The sequence below is a fragment of the Hordeum vulgare genome, chromosome 6H (assembly GCF_904849725.1).
Source record: "Hordeum vulgare subsp. vulgare chromosome 6H, MorexV3_pseudomolecules_assembly, whole genome shotgun sequence".
NCBI lineage: Eukaryota > Viridiplantae > Streptophyta > Magnoliopsida > Poales > Poaceae > Hordeum > Hordeum vulgare.
In genome coordinates, this window is record NC_058523.1 from 244,625,882 (window position 1) to 244,648,349 (window position 22,468).

General features: G+C 50.7%; 1 protein-coding gene across 2 annotated transcripts in view; it reads right to left on the reverse strand.

Moving 5' to 3' along the window:
- Positions 1-554: 554 nt before the first annotated feature.
- LOC123406199 (cyclic nucleotide-gated ion channel 1-like) overlaps positions 555-22,468 on the reverse strand; it is a 34,900-nt gene continuing 12,986 nt past the window's right edge. For both annotated transcript variants that reach the window (XM_045099673.1, XM_045099672.1), the window contains exons 7-8: positions 9,200-9,436; positions 555-1,551 (exon numbers count right to left, since the gene is read on the reverse strand). In XM_045099673.1, the coding sequence (XP_044955608.1) occupies positions 853-1,551; positions 9,200-9,436 (936 nt within the window). In that variant the 3' untranslated portion in view covers positions 555-852. The remainder of the gene's footprint in view (positions 1,552-9,199; positions 9,437-22,468) is intronic.

Genomic DNA, 22,468 nt, shown 5'->3' on the forward strand with positions numbered 1-22,468 from the left:
CCACGCGGAACTCGCCGCTGCCGGTAAGGCGCGTGAGCGGTGCCATGGGCGACAGCGTCTTCGTTCCATCCTCCTCCGACTCCGAGTCCAACATGACTACACTGAATCAAACACCACTCTGATCAACCAGGCGCGAGATCGAACACCCGTCAATTGTAGAATTGTAGTTGCCGGAATCGCTACTGGAGCCAGGAGACTCGAGAGTTCCACAGAGAAACAGCGGAGGAAGCCAGAGTTTGTTTTTGTGCTGCCAACGTCACAGCATCTCTATTATTATCTTCTGCTATAAGTAATTGGTTATAGCAGGGAACGACTAGCTAACTACCTCCTGACCAGCCGGCTATGATCCGATTCTGCCGCGCCATCCCAAGGCCTCTTAGCGCAGCTTCTGCTGATCAGGAGAACTGGTAAAACGTGAGATCGTGTGCAGCATGCATCCCGCCCACTCTAGCTACTCGCACGCGCCACATGCGGCGTACGTTATTAACAGTACGTTATTAACAGAAAGCAAATAAACTAAACAACGTGGTAATAGAGATTATCAGAGGCTAACATAGTGGAATCTTTAAAAGACTTATATTTAGGAACAGAGGGAGTGTTTTCCATTTCAGGTACAGGTACGAATAAATGTGGAATGCTTATAGTAGATGCCTTCAATATACAAACATAGCACATGTATAGACAACGAAAAGCAATAATACATTGAATTGCATCATATAAATCACAAGGATGCAGGACAAGCGGTCTATCTATGTACAGCATCAGTCATAAACTGAGCCGAGCTGAGAGAAGATGAGGGCACAAGAGCAAACTTTACCAGTTGGGTTGTGACTTTCTGATTGTATGTCAAAATTACTCTCCAACGGCAAAAAAGTTGGGTTCTGCCGGCTTCTGCAACAACCTTGCAGGCACCCTTTCCTGCAAACGGGCCTTTCGGGTAGCATTTCTCCGTAAGATCCGCATCATGTTGCCAGCAAAACGCGAGGCGTACAGTGCCGCTCCCAGACTGAGCTTGGTAGAGTCGTCACTTACAATAGCTGCTTGTAACCTCTTCTCCTTCTCAAACAAAGAATCCTCCAGCTTCTTCCTGCAATATCTGTGCCAAGCTGCCTGTATAAAACAAGCGGCCCAGGTTCTCCACTGTTGTGAGTAGAATCTAAAGGTATGCTGGAGCTGTTTGCTATGGAGTTTCCTGAACTGGGTGGCTACAAACTTCAGGTCATCAGCCCTCAGAACAAAGGCTTCAACTTCAGACAATGTCTTCACTGTCCTGGTTGAGCTGGGAAGGTTTGAAACTGCAGCTGGGTCAAGAGCCCAAGTGAGGAGCTCTTCACCGCAGAAGTCTCCACCTTTGAGAACATTGGAATTGAAGAATCCGCTCTGTCCACCATTTGTCGTCATACTCTCGAGATATCCTCTCATAACAAAAAGCATTTCATTCACGGGGTCTCCTTCTCGAATTATGCAGCTGTCCTCAGTGTACAGCATGGGCTTTAGACGATCACACATTGCATCCAAGAGCTGCTCGTCCATGTTTTCGAACATTGGAACCTGCAAACAGGAGGGTAAGGATTAAAGATGAGAGAGCGAAGTGTTAGATTACTGCTTGGTTTGCAAGTTACCCAGTCCTAGTCGTATTGTAATAGGTCTAGTTGGCTTGTAACCTCTTATATATACCGATGTATGCGGCTATCATCAATCAATAATAATAGCTCTATTCAATCTTACATGGTATCAGTTTTTCGGTCCTAGGGTATGGCTCCGCCGCACACCCCACCGCCGGCTACTTCGAGCGCCAGGCCGCTACCATCGCCCGCGCCGCCGCGGCTTCCTCTTCGTCTACCCTTGCTCTACCACCACCTATGCCTCCCATGATCTCCTTCACCGATACAATCTCCGATATTAGCCCATATATTCCATCACCCTTGATCTCAACTCCCACAACTACTACCATTGGCGCCACCTCTTCGAAGTTCACCTCGGGCGCTGCAATCTTCGTTCCCACGTCAACGCCACCGCCGTGCCGCAGCCCCATGATCCCCAATTGGTCAAGGATGACCACGCCATCATCCAATGGATCTACATGCGCGTCACCACCGAGATCTTTAATCTCGTCTTTCGGGATGCTACCACCGCCGCCGGTCTCTGGGTGGCTCTCCGGCAGCTGTTCCACGACAATATCGATGCTCGCACCAACCTCCTCCACACCGAGCTCAGGAATACGGTGCAAGGCGATTCTTCTCTCAGTGTCTACTGCCAACGCCTCAAGTCAATCGCCGACGAACTCCGTGAACTTGGTGATCCCGTCGCCGACCGGCAGCTCATCAACATCCTCCTCATCAGGCTCAGTGAACAGTTCGACAAAGCAAGCCTCCTTCATCCCCATGATGCGCCCCCCGCCAACTTTTGCCAAGGTGCGCTCCATCCTCCAGTGGGCCGACTGTGCTCAATCCAACAAGGACGCTCGCCCTCAGCTCTTCGCCGTCGTTCCGCGTGCTCCGTCACCCGCGGCGCCACCAACGGCACCGCCCTCCCCCGCAGCGCTTGCTCCACCGCCGGGTTGGCGTCCCAGTGTCGGTGCACTGAAGACTGGGGTCTCCTGTGCCCCAGACTTGTGCACGGGCACCAGCAGCACCCTTGGCGGCAGTACACGAAGAAGGACCGACGGGAAGATAACCCAGGCTCGCCGAGTTCACACCCCTCCAAGGGTGTGAACAACCAGCCCAGGCTACAAGGCCCCAGCAAGCCCTCCTTGCCGGGAAGACCCACAAGGCCCCGGCAAGCCCTCCTTGTCAGGAAGACTCGCAAGGCCCCCGCAAGCCCTCCTTGCCGGGAAGACGGGTTAGGCCGCAAGCAAGGACACCAGGCCGGCAGGCTCCCTTCGCCCGCCAGGTGCCCCCCTGTCACAATGCCACCGACTGTCACCGCTCTAGCGCATCCCTCGTGCACCAGCACAAAGCCCAGGTGTCAATACACCTGGGTACGTGTCAATGCCACCTTCATGCAGGTCAGGGGGCTGACAAGGCATTTACTGCCCCTGACACTGCGGTACATAGATAGCGGTGAACCCTGTTCACTATGCAACTCGTGAACCCACCTCAGAGCACTGCTGGTGACCCCTTTGCCTATAAAAGGAGGCCCAAAGCTCAGTTCTAGGGGTTGGACCTTTTGGGGTTTAGACTCTTTGATCACCAGCTAATTACTGTAGCAAATAACCCTACAGTAAGCACCCAATACAAACAAAGCAGGAGTAGGGTTTTACGCGCCAAGCAGCCTGAACCTGGGTAAACGACCTTGTCGGTGTTGATCGCTAGTTCCGCTCTTGGCGCCACCTCTCTCCCTCCGCCGAACAATCAAGGGATCCTTGGAGTTTCCTATAGGTGTCGTTTTCCCGACACCCAGACATAATTATCACGGCAAGAACCCTATCTATAGGCCGCCTACGACGCGCTCGACGCCTCTTCCTCCGCCTTCGCTTGGTCCACGTGCACCACCAGCAGCTCCGACTTGGCGTCATCCACATGATCCCTGGACAGGGCTCGTCCAAGCTTGGCGCATGCCCTGGTCCGCTCCGGCTCCCCTCGGTGCTCCACCAGCGTATACCGGTGCCTGGCAACCCAGTGTTCGGCCCCATACTGGTGCTCCAGGATTACTCACGCCTCGACAGCCGACGCACGCTTACCATGCTACTCCAAGATATGGCGCTCCCTCCAACGCAGACGGAGGCCACTACTACACCCCACCGTCGGCTCTACTATCCTCGCCATCGTATCCGTCGGCTCTCCTGTCGTCGCCATCACTGGCTCTACTGCCATCGCCATCGTATCCGCCGGCTCTGCTGCCTACACCGACCTCTGCTGCACCGCCGAGCTGGGACCAAGCCGCCTTCATCCAGGCCATGAACAATTTTGCCTCCCAAGGCAACATAGGTACGGATTGGATTTTTGATTCCGGTGCTCCTAGTCATATGTTTGCATCTAGTACGTTTCTCTCCTCTTGCACCCCATCTTCCTTTAAATCCATCACCCTTGGTGATGGTTCTTCTATCCCCATCTATTATGTTGGTCAGGCTCAACTTCCCTCCACCACTACACCCCTTCTTCTTCGTGATGTACTTGTTGCTCTTGCTCTCATAAAAAAATTAATCTCTCTTCGTCAATTCACATGTGATAATCTTGTTTCTGTCGAGTTTGACCCCTTTGGCTTATCTGTGAAGGATTATCAGACCAAGGTCGAGATCGCGCGGTTCAATAGCTCCGGCGACTTATACTCTCTCAATGGTGTTCCTGCCGCCGCTTCTCCAACCTCCATGATGGCATCTATTGATCTCTGGCATCGGCGTTTAGGGCACCACAACCCTGCAGTTTTAGCATCTGTTCTTGGTGAATTTACCATACCTTGTAATAGAGATTCTCATGATTCCTCCTTTTGTGAGTCATGTCAATTAGGCAAGCATGTGCGTCTTCCTTTTAGTTCGTCTAGTTCTTCTAGCACTTATCCCTTTGAATTAATACATTGTGATCTCTAGATGTCCCCAATTGCTAGTGTCTCTGGTTTTAAATACTATCTTATCATATTAGATGATTTTACACACTTTGTCTGCACCACCTTTCCTCTATGCAACAAATCTGATGTTCACGCCCTATTTCTCAATTTTCAGCGATATGTTTTTGTCCACTTCTTTCTCCCTATTCGCTTCATACAATGTGATAACGGTCGTGAATTTGATAATACTAAAAACCGCACCTTCTTCCTTCAACATGGCATTCTTCTTCGTTTTTCTTGTCCCTATACCTCTCCTCAAAACGGCAAAGCTGAACGTTCTCTTCGTACTATAAATGATATTATTCGTACCCTTCTTCTTAAATCCTCCATGCCACCCCAATACTGGGCAGAAGCTCTCCACACCGCTACATATCTTCCCAATATCCGCCCTTCCAAAGCCAATCCCAATGCCACCCCCTATTTCTCTCTTTTTTTGTGCCATCCAAACTACTCCGACATTCATGTTTTCGATTGTCTCTGTTTCCCTAACACTTCTGCCAGCACCATTTATAAACTCTCTTCTCGCTCTCTCCCGTGTGTTCTCCTCGGTTTTTCGGATGAGCGTAAAGGCTATCGCTGCCTTGATTTATACACCGGTCGGGTCCTTGTATCTCGGCACTGTCACCTTTGCTGAACACATCTTTCCATTCGCTCAACGCACTACTCCATCAAACACCACTCCACCTACACCTGGCCGCCCTACTACCCCTTTCCCCTTCTATGCTCCTCTCATGACATCTCCCTCTACAAGCACTTCTTCTCCACCAGCCCACCCCAACGCCACCGCTCTTCCCAATACCTAGCCGTCAGCCAACCACAACCCGACTCCTTCAACACCTGCACTATCGCCCAATACCCAGCCGCCATCCAACTCCTTCAACACCTGCACCATCACCCCCCACACCATCACCCTCTCCCACACCTGCTGATCCGCCACCATCCCCTCCACTGTCCGCATCATCCGCTACGCCGGACACCAATACCTCTCCTATCCCAATTCGCGATGTTTCCACTATCCCCGCTGCCAACGATCATCCTATGTGCACTCCCAAATCAGGTTTCCGTCAGCCCCCTCAACCTTCATGCCACCCTGTCTCTCTCTCAAGTTCCCAAATCATACAAAACCGCGCTTCTTGATCCCAATTGGGCTGCTGCTATGCAAGAAGAATATACGGCTCTTACTGAAAATAATACCATGCAGCTTGTTCCACGTCCTTCCAACACCAACATTGTCTCTGGCAAGTGGGTTTTTCGCCAAAAGTTTCACCCCGATGGTACTCTTTCCCGCTACAAAGCGCGTTGGGTATGTCGCGGCTATTCTCAACAACATGGCATTGATTACGATGAAACATTTTCTCCTGTAGTTAACCCCAGTACCATTCGCATTGTTCTCAGCCTTGCTGTCTCCTCCACCTGACATATTCACCAGTTAGACGTCAAAAATGCCTTTCTTCATGGTTCCCTTCAAGAGACCGTATATTGTCAACAACCTCTCGGTTTTGAAAACCCTTCTTATCCCAACCATTTTTGTCTTCTTCAAAAATCTCTCTACGGTCTTAAACAAGCTCCACGTGCGTGGTTTCAACGCTTCTCTTCCTTTATTCAAACCATAGGCTTTATTCCCTCTCTTTCTGACGCCTCTCTCTTTGTCTATCATCACAATTGTAAAATTGCATACTTCTTTATGTCGATGATATCATTCTAACTGCTTCTTCTCAACCTTTTCTGGACCGCATCATTACTCATCTACGCTCTGAGTTTTCTATGACAGATCTTGGTCTTCTTCATCATTTTTTGGGTAATTTTTCTGGTCTGTTTCTTTCCCAACGCCAATACATCCTTGACCTTCTCAATCGTGCTGGTATGCTAGACTGTCATCCTTCCCATACTTCTATCGACACTAGTTTCAAACTATCTGCTCATGGTGATCCTTTCTCTGATCCTACTCTTTCTCTGAATGTTGCAAATGTCTGCCATGCCATGGTTATTGAACGGAAAACTTTGCTATGGCAACATGGTAACTCTATCATGGCATCTAAACTATATGCGTTGAAGAATGCTAAGTTTATTGCAACATTCACTCCCTAAACTTTGTGTCCAAGGTTTACCTCGACTACGTCGATGCTTGAACAAGAACTAATGAAGTCGAACATCGCCTCCACATAATCCCTCATGAAATGATACCTCAATTCGGTATGCTTCGAGTGGTCTGGAGCACAGGATTCTTGGCAGGTAGGTCGCCGATTTGTTATCCACCTTGAGCACCACACACTTAGCCTCCTCGCCGCTAAATTCCCCTTCAAGCGTGCCAGCTAGATACCCTGACAGGCAGCAGTGGTAGCGGCGACATACTCAGATTCACAGCCTGGGAGGGCCACATTTTTCAGCTTCTGGAACTGTCCGGTCACAGGGCTGCTGCCAAGGAAGTGGAGCTTGTCGAACATGCTCTTGCGTGTGTCCACGTCCCCACCCAAGTCGGTGCCGCGGTGTCGTTGTAGCAAACAAGGCACGGAGCACCGGTGTTCCTTGCAAACTTGTACCCAAGGTGTGTTGTACTGGCGATTTAGCGAAGAATCCATTTGACAACAGCGAGATGTTCCTCCGCCAGCTCCTCCATGAAGTGAGAGACAAAATCAACCGAATACGTCGGGTCCAGCCTTGTGAGCACTAAGTACCGCAGGGTCCCGACAATGTTGCGGTACACAGTTGCATCTTTCATCGGCACCATGCTATCCTTGGAAAGCTTGAAGTGCGGCTCCATGGGCACTTGACAGGGATTGGACCCTGCCATGCCACTCTTCTTCGGAAGGTTATGGGCATAGGCAGAAAGAGAGATGGTGATCTTGATCAGGCCCTGCTAGACCTCCATCCCAAGGTAAAAACTCAGTAGATCGAGGTAAGACATTCTAAACAAGTTCTGCATCTCCTGCTTGAATTTTACATTCTCATCAGCTTTGAACTCGGTGATCACCATATTACCCACTTAGATGCTGATGAAGAGTTGTGTCCATGACAAAGATCACCAGCCGGTTGCGGTCTTTGAGCTTCTTCAGTCCTAGGCATGTGTCCTTAGCATGCACCACCCAAACCAAAGGTGTGGAGCAAGTGCAGGTTTGCCTTGTGGTCGTGCCACGCCTCAAACAGTGTTTTGCCATCTAGGCACTTCATTGCCGGCATGTTCAACGGTTCAAGATAAACACCGTTGTCGTGACCGCTTCAGAACTCACCGGGAACACACTTGGCTTCAAGAAGACAGCAGGCCATGCCCACCACCGTCTGATTACAGCGCTCGACGACGCCGTTTAGATGTGGTGGGTCGAGCGCGGTGAGGTGACGCTCAACTCCAAGATCGGCACAATACGCGATGAAGGAGACGGATGTGAACTCGCCGCCTTGACCCGTCCGAAAAACCCATAGCTTGCTGCCAGAATCGGACTCTGCTTCAGCCTGGATGCACTGGATTGCCATTGGGACTCGTCCTTGGAGGCAAAAAGCACGATCCATATGTATCACTTGGCGTCAACAAGCAGGAGGAAGTATTTTTTCCCGCTCAAGGTCGCTGGCGAGATCAGTCTGCAAAGGTCGCCATGGACAACCTCAAGGCAGTTCTCAACACAGAGCTTGGCGTGCTGCGCGAAGGACACACACCTCTGTTTTCTGGCCAAGTAAGCATCGCAGATCTGATCTGCTTGCTCGCACCATGTCTTGCCTCGCAAGCCACGTCCAAGCAACGTAGGGTTGGCTCCTCGCAGTTCTCCCTTTAACACCAACGGTAGATAGGAACTGAACTGTCTCGCAATTCTAAATCCATCGGCTATGTGGTCAATCCGTCTGAATCACGCACGACGTGCTGCGCCACGAGCATGCCACTGCCATGGTCTTTCCCGTCGATGATCCTAGCATGAGGAGTCGATGATCCTAGCATGAGGAGTCGATGATCCTAGCATGAGGAGCGTCGGCCTTCAGCCTTGGACTGCTCGGACCTCCAGTCATCTTCACAGAACCACAAGCAATGAGGCTCTGATACACAATATCAGCAGGCCTCCGGCGGTCACAGTGACACGGGAAGAGAGAGGTTTTGGGTTTGGGGACAAAAGCACACATGACTATTTTTTGTGTTGCCTACAATTGCACAACTTTTTTTCTTATTTATCCTTTTATTTGGGAATACATGTGGCCGTAACAGCCGGAGCTAAACATCCATGGCGATCTTGGGGCTCGTGCCATCCCACGAGCCAAATCGTGCGGGCATGGACTAAGTTATCCCCACTAGTACAACTGACCCGTTCTGTCTCACCAACCCACGACCAGGCTAACTTAGAGCCACCGACGAAAGCAGTTAACCAACTGTCTAGGCACATGAGCAGTCAGTGTGTAAACCTTGACATTGAACGGAAAACTCTGCCATGGCAACAAAAAAGCTCTGCCATGGCAACGATATCCGATATCATTTTTAGAACTTTAAACTTTGCATTGGCGTGGTTCTATATTTCATCTGACATCATTTTTAGAACTTTAAACTTTGCATTGGCATGTTTCTATATTTCCGTTGAAACAATGTATGACCACTACGATAAGTGTGATCTAGAGACAAGCACACCTGAGACGAGGATTTACAAATATAGTATAACCATGTAAAGATTTGAGAAAATACCCTCATGAGAAGTGACAGACAAAGATGTCGCTTTATCTCCCTCCTAAGATCCTTGGGAAGATTCATAAGAAGACCCTCTTCATCAACCCCTCTTGTTTCTTGCCATCTGTATTGCTCATGACGCAATATTCGCCCCTTGAGGTTCTCAGGAAGTAATCGATGTGCCATCCATTGCTCTGTGTCACGTCTTTTCACTCTCATTTCTTCTATCCGCACAGAGGCTGATTGTAAATATGTCTAGAAAATTCAAGTCAAAATAGAAAATTAGGAAAAGTATGGTTCCCTTGCACAACATAGCTGGCTACTGATTATATTATATAACTAAAATGGCTATTCTGGTTACACCTTAAAAAAATTAGGATACTGTCTTCACATATCTTTACCTATTAATAAAGCACCTATTGCTTATGTGGTACGTCATGGAAATTGCCCCTAAAATTTGCATAAATTACCCACCATGCCACCGGTAAGTAATAGAAAACGTTTCACAAAGCGAAAAATCTCGGACTGGGCCGGCCCACGTAAAAACCTCCTATATTACGCTCTGCACCCTGGGAGGTCATGAAAATTGCCCCTAAAATTTGCATAAATTACCCACCATGCCACCGGTAAGTAATAGAAAACGTTTCACAAAGCGAAAAATCTCGGACTGGGCCGGCCCACGTAAAAACCTCCTATATTACGCTCTGCACCTGGGAGAATATCCAGCACACCGTATGGGCCGGCCCATGCACAGGCGCCAGTTTTTTTAGTTCCGTTTATTTATTTATCTTCAGTTCCATTTCATTTTTTTATTTTAAATAATTTAGAACTTCAAATAACCTTTAAACTTTTAATAAACTTAAAATTTTAAATCAACGTATTTAAAAAAATAAAATGTTTGTGACTTCAAAAACTGCTCGGAGTTTTTGTAAAAAATGTTCGCATATACAATAAAATGTTTGCAAGTTTGAAAAAATGTATGTAAAATAAGAAAAGTCCATGATTTCAAATCAAACAACATGTATTAAAAAATATTTAAAGCATTTAACAAAATGCTTTCTAATTCAAAATATGTTAATGCATTTAAAAAATGTCCTAAAATTTTAAAAATAGCTAATGCCTGTTTTGATAGTTTCTTTTTTTATTTAAATTTTTCCGTTCCATTTTTGTTTACTTCTAATTTAAATAATATAGAATTACAAAAGCGTTTGCATATTAAAAAATAGGAATTTTGAATTAAAATGTTGACGGAAACATAAAATGTTTGTGGATTCAAAAAAGGCGCCGGATTTTTTGCAAATTCAAAAACAATGTCCGTGAATTTAATAAATATATTACTGACTTATAAAAATGTTTGTTTATTCAGAAAAACTTCATGCGTTTCAAAAATGTTTGTGAATTTAAAGTAAAATCCTCCAACATAAAAAATTATGTTCGTCTTTTCTAGAATTGGTCGCCAATTCAAAAGAAAATATTTAAACCCGTTTGAAATATAAAAAATATTCATGATTTTCAGTAAATGTAAATTGTAAAAAATGTTCTCAATTTTAAAATTGTTCTCATATTTGTAAAATTGTTCATGAAAGATTTAATGTATGTAGTTAAACATTAATGCTTCTAAGTCTTTGTGAAAATATACCCGTGTGATTTTTGAAGAATTAACTGTTGGATGGATCGGATTATTATTGTATGTTTTCTAAAAAAAACTTGAAATTAAGAATAATTCTTTGAGTTACCAAGATTTTTGACAACCATGATATAATTTTTTTTAAATGTAAAGATTGCTTCAACTTGTGAATAAATTTAAAAGAAGAAACATTTTCTTGCATTTCTGCACAAAATTTCAAAATCAAGCGATGATGTGTGAACATAATGTGGTCATCATCATTGAAGATTATGTTTTTTTTTCTCCCGTTGCAACGCACGGGCCATTTTGCTAGTATGAAACCAATACATTTTGCTAGTATGAGACGCTATAGGAGAAATCAGAAATGGCTATATATAAATATGGATCAGCTAGAACGTTTAAATAATGGAATTTATTGAAACGGTTACTTGAATAGCTTCCAAAATTACCCCAATAAATGTCATAGCTGTCCTGTGATATATTTTGAGAATAACCAAGTTCCTATTATACCAGCTCTCCTTAGCAGCTAAGATGACCATGGTGTCCACCATGGGGCTACTAGTCTAGATTCTTCTACAGGGCTAAGAGCATGGACGTGCACCTTGTACTTAGATATACGAACTTATGTCTAGTACTTGAAGAATATCGAAGCTGAAAATGCAGAATGTGTGTTCCGCAGCAGACAGGTTGTAGAGAATGGCTTCATATTATATATTTCAGTATTTGGTGCTGGAATTTGTTAGGAAAGCAACTTGTCTATTATTGAAGGCCCAAGAGGCATATATATATTACACATGACTTGACGTGCAAGGAAAGTAAACATAGACTAATAAGGACTCCTAGACTAATACTAGTAGACTAATAAGGACTCCTAATACTAATACTTCCTAACACCCCCCCCCCCCCCCTGAAATGCAAAGCGTATGCAATAGCATTGCATTTGAAGAAGTGTAATACTAAAAACAATGATAATCCAAATCCGCGTCTTGAGAGTGTCGTCGTAGCATGAAGAGTCTTTAAAACTTGTCGAGTCGCCGAAGGAGATAACGAAGAGATGGCACATCAGAGATAGACACCGCATCACATGAAGATACAACAAAAGTATCAGGAGAAGATGGGTTGTCAAAAGAAGATGGCACATCGAGAGGAATAAAGCATTGTGCAGAAAATTATAGTCCACGACAACCGTCAGCGAAGGAAGCTCGGCGGATAAGGCACGATGGACGTAGATCGACAATGCAAAAGAAGTCCAGAAAATCCTATCGAAAACAACAAGGGCAAATAGGCCACAAAAGTTGCATAGAAAGGATCAGGACCGGAGAAAGGCTCACGGACTAAGTTATGGTGGACTCGAATGGCATGAGAAAACACAAAATATCAACGGATTTGGTGGACGCAGCGGAAAACAAAGAAAACTAGAAAACACACGCTAGATTAGAGATGATGGCAGCGGAAGAGAAAAAATGTATCATGGCGGCGAAGGCCAATTCCAACCAAGTGTGCGTGAGACGGTCCTGACTGTGTAGAAGGTGGTTGCTCAGTGCGGGAAGCCTGAGCCACAATACCAGCAGTACCCGTCGAGGAATAACCTGAAGCAGCGAGCAGTCGCTTAAGTCTCAGAATATCCTGCTCAGTCAAAGCGATGGCTGAAGCAGTCGAGGTAGATGACGAAGTCTCTGTAGATGATGATTGCGCCTGGCGCAAGTGGTTCTTCTTCGTGTAGCAGTCGGACTCAATATGACCATAATTGTTGCAGTAGTCACAATGTGGACGGGGGCGACCTGAGCCTCCAGAGGGAGTGGGCAACAGCGGCGGAGCACTCAAGCGAGAAGTGGTCGGTGCAGCAGGTGGCGTAGAAGTAGCCCGCGCAGCGAGCACCGAGGGAACCTCCAGCAATCCAGCACCACGTAAGCGAGTCTCCTCAGCACGAATCTCAGAAAGCGCCTCCATGAGAGAAATGCGGCCACGAGCAAACAACTGAGCACGTCGGGGCTCAAACTCCTTACGGAGCCGAGAAAGGAACTCATAGACGCGATGAAACTCCAAGTTGGCCTGGACAGCCTGGCAACAGGGGCAAGTACGACAGACAGCAGTGCGAAGAGAATCTAGCTGGCGCCAGATGGCAGAACTCTATGCGTAGAAGTCATCAACAGTAGAGTCACCCTGCTGAAGATCATGCTCCTGACGAATCACAGATAGGTATAAGGCGTCACCAGAGGGCTTATAGCGCTGACGAAGGCGGGTCCACATCTCAGATGCAGTCGGAAGGCCCAGAAACTCAGAAGCAAACTGAGGCACAACACTAGCAGTGAGAACGGCTGCAGCACGAGCATCATCATCCAGCCACTGGGTGTAAACAGTCAGAGCAGCACGATACACCTTAAGAGCCTCCTCATAAGCCACGACCTTCACATCATAAGCATGCACAGCGGCGTCACCAGCAAGCTTAGCCGCATCCCTCGCAGCCTGAGGAGCATCCGCAGCAAGAGCCGGTGGGGTCGGCGGAATGGGAGCCACGGGAGGAACCGGACATGGCGGACAGCAGACCTCGCCAGAAAGAAAACCTCATAGGCGAAGGCCACGCATGTGAATGCGCATGAAGCCAGTGAACTCGGTGTAGTTAGTGCCATCAAAGATCACCGAACAGCGAGGAACAGCAATGTAGCCCGATACTGATGATGAAGACAATTTTTTTTTACTTTTTTTTTAGATCACGAGCAGCCTGCCTGAATCAGCACGAGATTGGAGGAACTGATTCAGAGGGAACCGAGCGGGCCTTGCGATCGGGAGAGGCGGGGCGATGAGATCGGCAGGAGCCTGAGGAGCGGCCTCCAGATCAGCCTGCGGGAGCGGCCTCCTGCAGGTGGGCCGGGAGCTGCGGGCCTGCGTGGCTGAAGATGGAGAAGCGGGGCAGCCAGGAGCAGCGGGCCTGAGGGCGGCGAGATCGGCAGGATTGGAGAGGCTGGATCGGATCAGGTGCCTCGACTTGGATGGGAGGAAACGTCTTGATCTGGTTGATGGAAGGAATCAGCCACGGGAGGAAACGTCTTGATCTGGCTGATGGAAGGAATCAGCCACGGGAGGAAACGTCTTGATCTGCGCGGGAGGAGCTGAGCTCTAGCGGGAGGAGCTGCAGCAGCAATCTGGTCCAGCGGGAGGAGCTGCAGCAGCAATCTGGTCCAGCGGGAGGAGCTGCAGCAGCGATCTGGTCCAGCGAGAGGAGCGGGTCCAGCGGGAGAAGCAGCGGGAGGGATCAGGAGGACGAGTTGCGGCGCCCAAAAGAAAATAACCTAAGCTCTGATACCATGTTAGGAAAGCAACTTGTCTATTATTGAAGGCCCAAGGGACATATATATATTACACATGACTTGAGGTGCAAGGAAAGTAAACATAGACTAATAAGGACTCCTAGACTAATACTAGTAGACTAATAAGGACTCCTAATACTAATACTTCCTAACAGAATTCAACTAATATCCTGGAACTATGGCGTATATAGATATCTATGGCATGTTAGCCTTTTTCTTCAAGGAGCTAGGTAACTTGAGATCTTGGAACATTTGTGTATACAAATGTAACTATAGCTCAAGATATTAGTCCTGGCCTACTGGGTAGTGTTGATTAGAAACTAACTTGATCTATATGGTCCTCCGCAATATTGGCTAGTAACTAGCTTGATCTGTGCGGTCCTGGGTAGAGTTTAATCACTTGAACATAAGTTCAGATTTACAAGCCAAAAGGACTTCAAAGCAAAATAAAATTTAAGGAAAATCCTATTGTTCTCTGTTTGTAATTGGAATTAATTTTTAGAAATAATACAACAGTTGTCGCTGTTGTAGCTAGAAGAGTCATGTAAAGTCTTGCTATCCCCTCAATATCCAATTGAAACGAGTATCATGCGGAAGGTTGTTTCAGGTGGCGTTGCTTGCCCCTCTACTGCGAGCTTCCCCGACATGCCCTCCGCCGACTCCTACTCCGGTGACTCCAGCCCCGACGGCCGCATCTGCTCGAGCGGGTCTGCGGGCGAGTCCTCCGGCACGCGGTCCTTTCGCGATGTCTGCAGCACACCGTCGGCCCCGCGTAGCGCCTCGCCAGTCGCGTCCTGCCCCGCCCCTGCGTCCACGGCTCTGCTGCCACACCGCCCACCGGCACAGGCCGCCCGTATCCCCGTGGTGACTCGCCTGGGGCCCCGTTCGGAAGTGCATCGCGCTAGCGGGGGTCGTGTGCTGGATGCTAAGGGTTTCCAAGAGCCAAGGCGCAAGAAGGCGCGCTGCCGCCGCAACCCCTTGCCTGAGGAAGTCGTCGGGCTCTGCTTTCGCTGCCTCGACCCTCGACACTGGGTGCGGGACTGCACTAATCAGGTGCGCTGCCGTCGCTGCCTCATCTCCGAGCACGAGTCCAGCGGCTGCGAGACGCTGCTGCCTGGAGAACGCCGCGTGTCCCCTCAGGAGGGCCTGCACACCAGACCCCGCAGGCCCCCAGCGCCCTCATGTTACGCAGTCGCGCACTGCTCCGCCCCCACCTCCGCCCCCGGGGCCCCCCGCCTCACCGGTGCGTGTCACCATCTCCCGCTCCGTCGAGATGGAGGAGGCGGAACTGGTGCTGACGCGCGGCATGGTGGCCACCATTACTGGCACCAGGCCGTCTGTCTCCGCGGCGGAGGTGGAGGCAACCCTGCACTCCATGTTCGACCTCCAGCCCGGCGGCTTCATCGTGCACACGCATGGCCCTGAGGATTTTCTCATCATCTTCTCCTCGCGGCAGATCATGGACAGGATGACCGGAGACCACCTCCTCAACGGCGCCAACTTCACTTTATTGCTCCGACAATGGTTCAAGCTCGCCCATGCCACCGTTGGAAGCTTTGCATACTCCGTGCAGCTGGAGCTCCGTGGCTTCCCGGCGCATGCTTGGCATCTGGCCACCGCTGAGCACATTCTTGGGGCTGGCTGCTGGATCGAGCGCCTGCACCCGGACACGCGCTCCCGCGCCAACCTCGCCACTTTCCGCCTGTCCGGGCGCGTGCGTGACCCGGTCACCATTCGCCGGACGGCCATCCTGGAGATTGTTGAGCAAGTTCTGGCCACCCACCACGGCCTGCCACCCGCCGTCCGCACCCTCGAGTACCCCATCTCCATTCGGCTCGCCAAGGCTGAGGCCCTACCCCCTGCGACTGTGGGTGCCGCCAACGACGCCACACTCATGCGGGAACGACAACAACGCCATGGACCACGGCCCCGGACACGGCCACCCACGCCGCCGTGGTCGGAAGCGCTGTCGCCCGGCTGCTGCTCCCGAGGGACGCGTCGACGACATGGCGGTTGACTCGTGTGGATGGACTCACTCCAATGGCCGCATGCACGCTGACGGCAAGGCTGTCGACCCCGGCTGGCCAGGCAGTCCCGCGCCTCCGTTGTCGAGCTAGCGTCACTGCTCGTACGCTCCTCTGGCAGATGCATGGATGCATGGCCCACTCAGGATGGGACCCACCTCCTTCATCGCAGAGCCAAAAGAGGAAAGCGAGGGGGAAAGAAAAAGCGTGCAAGGATTCAGGCAGCGCTGGCAAAGGTTGCAGCTACGGTGGATCCTAGGCCGACCGAGTCTCCCTCCATCGCGATGGTACCTGCCAACCCGCCAGCTGGATCTTGCTCATTGGCGCCCGCCCATACCGCTCCTACTGCCGGGCCGCTGAGACCCAGTCTCTCGTGTCGCCGTGCGCACAGGGGGAAAGTCATGCCTGCGCTAAGCCACCAACGGCCAATCCTCGAGCGTCTAGGGATCAGGACGGCCTGTCCTGCGCTAGCAAGGTCCCGGATACACCTCTGGCGGAGCCCCTCATCGCCACCGAGGTTGATCCGCTGTCGAGACAAAGCGGTGCTTTGACCCCGTCAGCCCTGTGGTCGTTGTTGCTGTGGACCCTGCAGAGCTGCACCCTAGCCCCACCCCGGAGACGTAGGATCGCGCGCCGGAAATTCAAGTTGCCGCGCCCTCGCCTCCCCGTGGACGCCAACGACGACCCTGCTACAGGCCTAACCCCCTGTGCGGCCAATGAGCCCAGGCGCATTCTTCAGCGGCCCACTCCCCCGGACCGTGATGCTGACGGGCCAGCTCCCCCAAGCCATTTATCCCCAGCACCCAGCCCATCGCATTACGCCTCGCCGCTGCGGAACTCTGCGCGATTTGCCTCTCCACCCGTCACCCTGCGTCGTCAACGCCAGCGAGCCAATCCTGCCAGCTCCTGGACCCTGGGTGAGTTTCTCGATGCGGCCACAATCCAGATCCGCTCAGCCCTGCCGAACCCGGGGCGCAAGCGGCCCAGACTGCTCTTGATCTTCTCGCCACGACGTGGACGCTCGGCCACCGCTACGAAAACCAACCCCCCCCCCCCCCCGCCCCCGCCAACGGCTAAATTCCGCGCGCAGGTACAGCTGCTACGCGCCCTTGGCATCATCGGCATCGACCAGGCGATCACTCCCGAAGCCATGAAGGCCTATGATGGGGTGTTTGCCGCACCCCTATCGCATGTTGTCTTGGTGGCCATTGCTGCACTGACCGCAGGGTGTCTACCTCCCTGCGAGCGGCACCCGTGGCGGGATCCTGTTGGTGTGGAAGAGCCGGGACGTATCGATCACGAACCCGATGTTCACAACCAACACACTCTCTGCCCTGGTTGCAACTCCCACCGGTGTGAGCGTGCCCTGGGGGCTAACCATTGTCTACGGACCGCAAGCTGACAATGACAAGATCACGTTCCTACAGGAAATCCGCGACGTCCGAGCCGCTTGCACTGGGTCGTGGCTCATCTGTGGAGACTTCAACCTCATATACCGTGACGAGGACAAGAACAACGGCAACATAAACAGACGCATGATGGCCAGATTTCGCCGTGTGCTTAATGACCTAGCGCTCCAAGAGGTCTACCTCAATGGTCGGCGTTATACTTGGTCTAACGAGCAGAACCCGTCCACCCTGGTCCACCTTCATCGGGTGATGTGCTCCACGGATTGGGAGGAGCTTCATGGTGAATGCCACCTGCGTTGCTTGGCCTTGGTTGTCTCCAATTACTCCCCCCTCATGCTCGACTGCTCGCCGATGCCAACGGCACACCGTCGTTTCCACTTCGAGGAGTACTGGACACGCCTTGCTGGCTACCAGGAAGTCATCGCGTGCGCGTGGAACTCAGTGGAGGAGCCACACCCGTTTCGGCGCTTCATGCGACGCATGCAGGCTACCGCGCGCAAGCTCACCAGCTGGAGCACGCGCTCGATTAGCAACGTGCGCGACCAGCTCGCCATCTCTCGTGAGCTGCTCCTCCGCTTCGACGCCGCGCAAGAACATAGGATGCTCTCGCCGCATGAGGACCGGCTTCGTCGCCAAGTCAAGCTCTCCTACTTGGGCCTTGCTTCCCTCGAGCGTACAATCGCTCGCCGCATGAGGACTGGCTTCGTCACCAAGTCAAGCTCTCCTACTTGGGCCTTGCTTCCCTCGAGCGTACAATCGCCCAACAACGTGTGTGCATCGCGTCCCTCAAGAATGGCGACGCGAACACGTCGTTCTACCACCGACAGTGCACTTACCGCAAGCAAAAGAACATGATTCATTGCCTCACTGTCGACGGCGTTTCGCTCTCTGACCCTGGGGACATGGCTGAAGCAACATTCACGCACTACGATGACCTGCTTGGAATGGACGTTGCCCGCGACTGCACCATCGACCTATCGTAGCTCATCCAGCCCTTGAACTTGGATGACCTCGACACGCCTTTCAGCGAGGAGGAGATTTGGCAAGCAATCAAACGCTTGCCGTCACGCAAGGCGCCAAGCCCCAATGGCTTCACCGCGGAGTTCATCCGGTCTTGCTGGCCCATCATCAAGTCGGACCTCCTTTGCGTCTTCGAGCGAGTGTACGTGCTGCGTGGATGAGGATTCAGCTACCTCAACCAGGCGCTGATCACGTTACTCCCCAGACGCGCCGACGCGAGCTGCCTCGGCGACTACAGGCCCATATGTCTCATCCACCTCGTCGCCAAGATCCTCGCAAAGGTGTTCGTCACTCCGCCTTGCATCCAAGCTCAACAAACTTGTCAGCAACTTCCAGAACGCCTTCATCCCCGGCCAAAGCCTCCACGATAACTTTGTCCTGGTACGCCAATCCGCGCGGCTTTTGCACCAACTTGGTGCTCCTCGCGTGTTGCTCAAGCTTGACTTGGAGCCCGCCTTCGACTCCGTCTCGTGGCCATTCCTCTTTGAGGTTTTGCGGCGCCCCGGCTTTGGCAACCGCTTCCTGGATTGGATCGCCCTCCTATTGTCATCGGCAAGCATCAGGGTCCTCTTGAACGGCACCCCTGGACCCACAATCTGGCACTGATGTGGACTGCGCCAAGGAGATCCCGTATCTCCGCAGCTCTTCGTCTTGGCTGTTGACACGCTAGGTCGCCTCTTCCGCCGCACAGTCGAGCTACGAGTGCTGTAGCAGCACCACCCTCGCCGCGCCATTCCGGTGATTTCCCTATACGCCGATGATGTGATCCTGATGTGCCACCCCTCGCCTGGAGATATCACGGCGGTGTAGGAAATCTTGCGCCTCTTCAGGCGAGCCTCCGGCCTGCACGTGAACTTCTAGAAGAGTGCTACAGCCCTGATCCCCTGTGCCTCTGAGGAGGCGGCACATGTCGTGCAACTCCTCGGGTGCCCCATTGTTGACTTTCCTATCACTTACCTGGGTATCCCGCTCACGCTTCATCGTCCTACTGCCGCCCAGCTTTAGCCTGTCGTCGACAAGGTCGCCGGGAAGTTACCCTCCTGGAAGGCATGGCTCATGCACAAGGCTGGCCGCTTGGCTTTTGTCAAGGCCGTCCCCACCAGCTCCTTGTACTCGCACCACCCAAAAAGATCTTAAAACTCCTGGAGAAGATTGAGCGAGGCTTCTTATGGGCTGGACATGTTGAGACCAATGGTGGCAACTGCCACGTCAACTGGCGGCGCGTCTGTCGCCCGATCTCTCTTGGTGGTCTTGGCGTGCATGACCTATAGCACACTGGACTCGCCCTACGCACGTGCTGGCTCAGCCGCGTCGATGACGAGAGGGCCTGGAGCGGCCTGGACCTACAGTTCTCGCCTGAGGAGCGCGCATTCTTCTTCGCGTTCACTACCACAACGATCGGGAACGGGCATCGCGCCTTGTTTTGGGAAGACCGATGGATCAACGGCCGCGCCGTTTCGGAGATTGCGCCTCTCCGCTTGCATTCCCAAACGGCGCCGCAAATCTAGAACGGTTGTTGATGGCCTACATGGGCACCGGTGGGCGTCCGACATCCACGGACCATTGGCCTCCCTGAGTTAGGCGAATACCTATGCCTTTGGCACATGACTACCCAAATCACCCTCAGCGACGAGCCGGACAGCGTGCGTTGGAAGTGGACCACGAACGGTGTGTACACGGCCAAATCAGCTTACCTGGCCACCTTCCATGGCTCCACCCATTGTCAAGCATGGACGCTAACATGGAAGTGTTGGGCGCCACCACGGGTGCGCTTCTTCCACTGGCTTGCCAACCTTGACCGCTGCTGGACTGCCGACCGCCTTGAGCACCGCAACCTACCGCACCCACAGCGATGTCCGCTCTGTGACCAGGCGCCGGAGACTATACAACACCTGCTCCTCGCGTGCCCCTTCGCCCGACAGGTGTGGTATGCAATCCTATCTTGGTTCCGCCTCCCATGTTTGCCGCCTGACAACGACGCCGCTCTCCATGATTGGTGGCGCTATGCAAGGCAGAGCACCCCCCAAGCCCATGCATAAGGGCCTCGCGTCCACTGCCCTGCTCGTCCCATGGATGATTTGGAAGCAGCGAAACGACTGCGTCTTCGAGGGTGCGCGCCCTTCCATCACTACCGTAATCGCCAAGATTAAGGATGAGGCTGTTCTTTGGGCCAAAGTCGGAGCTTTGGGCCTCCGCATTCTATTGCCGCGGACCTGGGATGCGCACTAATACCCTTGTAATTGCACTGAACCTTGCCTCCTAGGAGGAGTGTACCAAACCCTATCTTTTTAATACAATGAAACACAAAAGCTTTTTGCGTTTTCTCGAAAAAAAAACGAGTATCATGCCATAGTGCTGTTGTAAATTAAGCACCATTTACCATGCTATGCGTGTTAAAAGAATTCGTGTCACCTATTATTTAAATTTTACCATACTCTAGTATCTATTCATTGTCATTCTGGATTTGGTTCCCTCGTGTGGTCTCTACTGATTTCTCTTTTTTGTGTCACACGATTGTTGGAGATATCATGAAAATACAGTGTCCTGGTCATCTATTTGCAGTAAATGGTTCTTGCATCCGCTGAAACTTATTATATAATACTTCCTCTGTCAGGAGGGAGTATGTGATGAACTTATTTCATTTTGAAGAATTTCCGTGTTGGCAACATCTTCAATATAGTGGTCAATTGCTTTTCTTTACTACTACCTCCGTCCAGGTTAATGCCCCCCGACCAAAACGCAGGTACCAAGGCGTCTCAGCGCATAGTAACCCGCAAGATTCTAACCAACCATAGCGTGTAAAATCCCTCTCCGTTCCCATTAATTCTCTGTTTGCTCCTCTTAATGCGCTGCGGCCGCTTGCTAAACAAAAAACATGCGTTGGCTGCATGAAAATGACTATCCGCTCACCTTATTGCATGCCTCCGTTGGCAAAAACTACCGGGAGCACCAACCAATAGAAAAGAACGAGCGTTTTGCATGCGGCCTTTTAAATCAGGACATGCCTAACCTGCTCACGGGAGTACAAAAACCGGACGAAGGTTGTATCAGTTAAAAAAAGTGTCTTTCATACACTTATTTTTTTAAATGATTCGTTACATTGACGTGTGTATCAATACCTTTGTTCAGGTGCACGAGATGGTCCAGCCCTTACATGATTAATTGGCACTGTGTATCACAGGTGCACGAGCTGGTTCAGCCCTTACATGATTAATTGGCAAAATTATGGACTTGTCTTGTATTGGTTTGTGGTATGCTCTGTTGTGCTGGGAGTATTGTTGCTCTCTACATTGTTTTGCTCATGGAAGCAAGTTAGAATTGATATAACTTTGCATTATTGGTCTCTGTATGTTTCTTGTGCTGGTCTTATTGCTTATCTACTCGTCAACTTCTTGTGCATGAATAATTTGTGGTGGTTGGCACAAAATCTTGATCCATGTAGATAACATCTGATAGTTAAACATGGTTTACCAATGCAAATGGTACATAGGGTTTAACCGAATGGGAGATGTTAGCAGGAATCTCTTAGTGGCAGGGATTCAACCCCCCACATTGATCGGGTGGCCAAGTGGGGATCACCCAATCGCTTAGTGGAACTAATCCCCTGCAACCGACCATAGCCTAAGGGTGGGAGTACGTACTCCCAGGAGTACAAAAGAGGAGCTCGACAGAACGAAATCATATATTCTAGGTACATGGCACAGTGAGATAAGGACTAGGACGGAACAAAGCCGGGGTGCAAGGAAAAGTGAACTAGATTTCATAATTGTGATTTTAGCATGCCAGAGAAACACATCAACATGGACAAAAGAATAGCTAAAAGGGGTTTATGAGTATTGCAGCCATTACCCCTTAATCCAACAATAAACATAATAACGAAAGTTGGCATCCATAGGAAA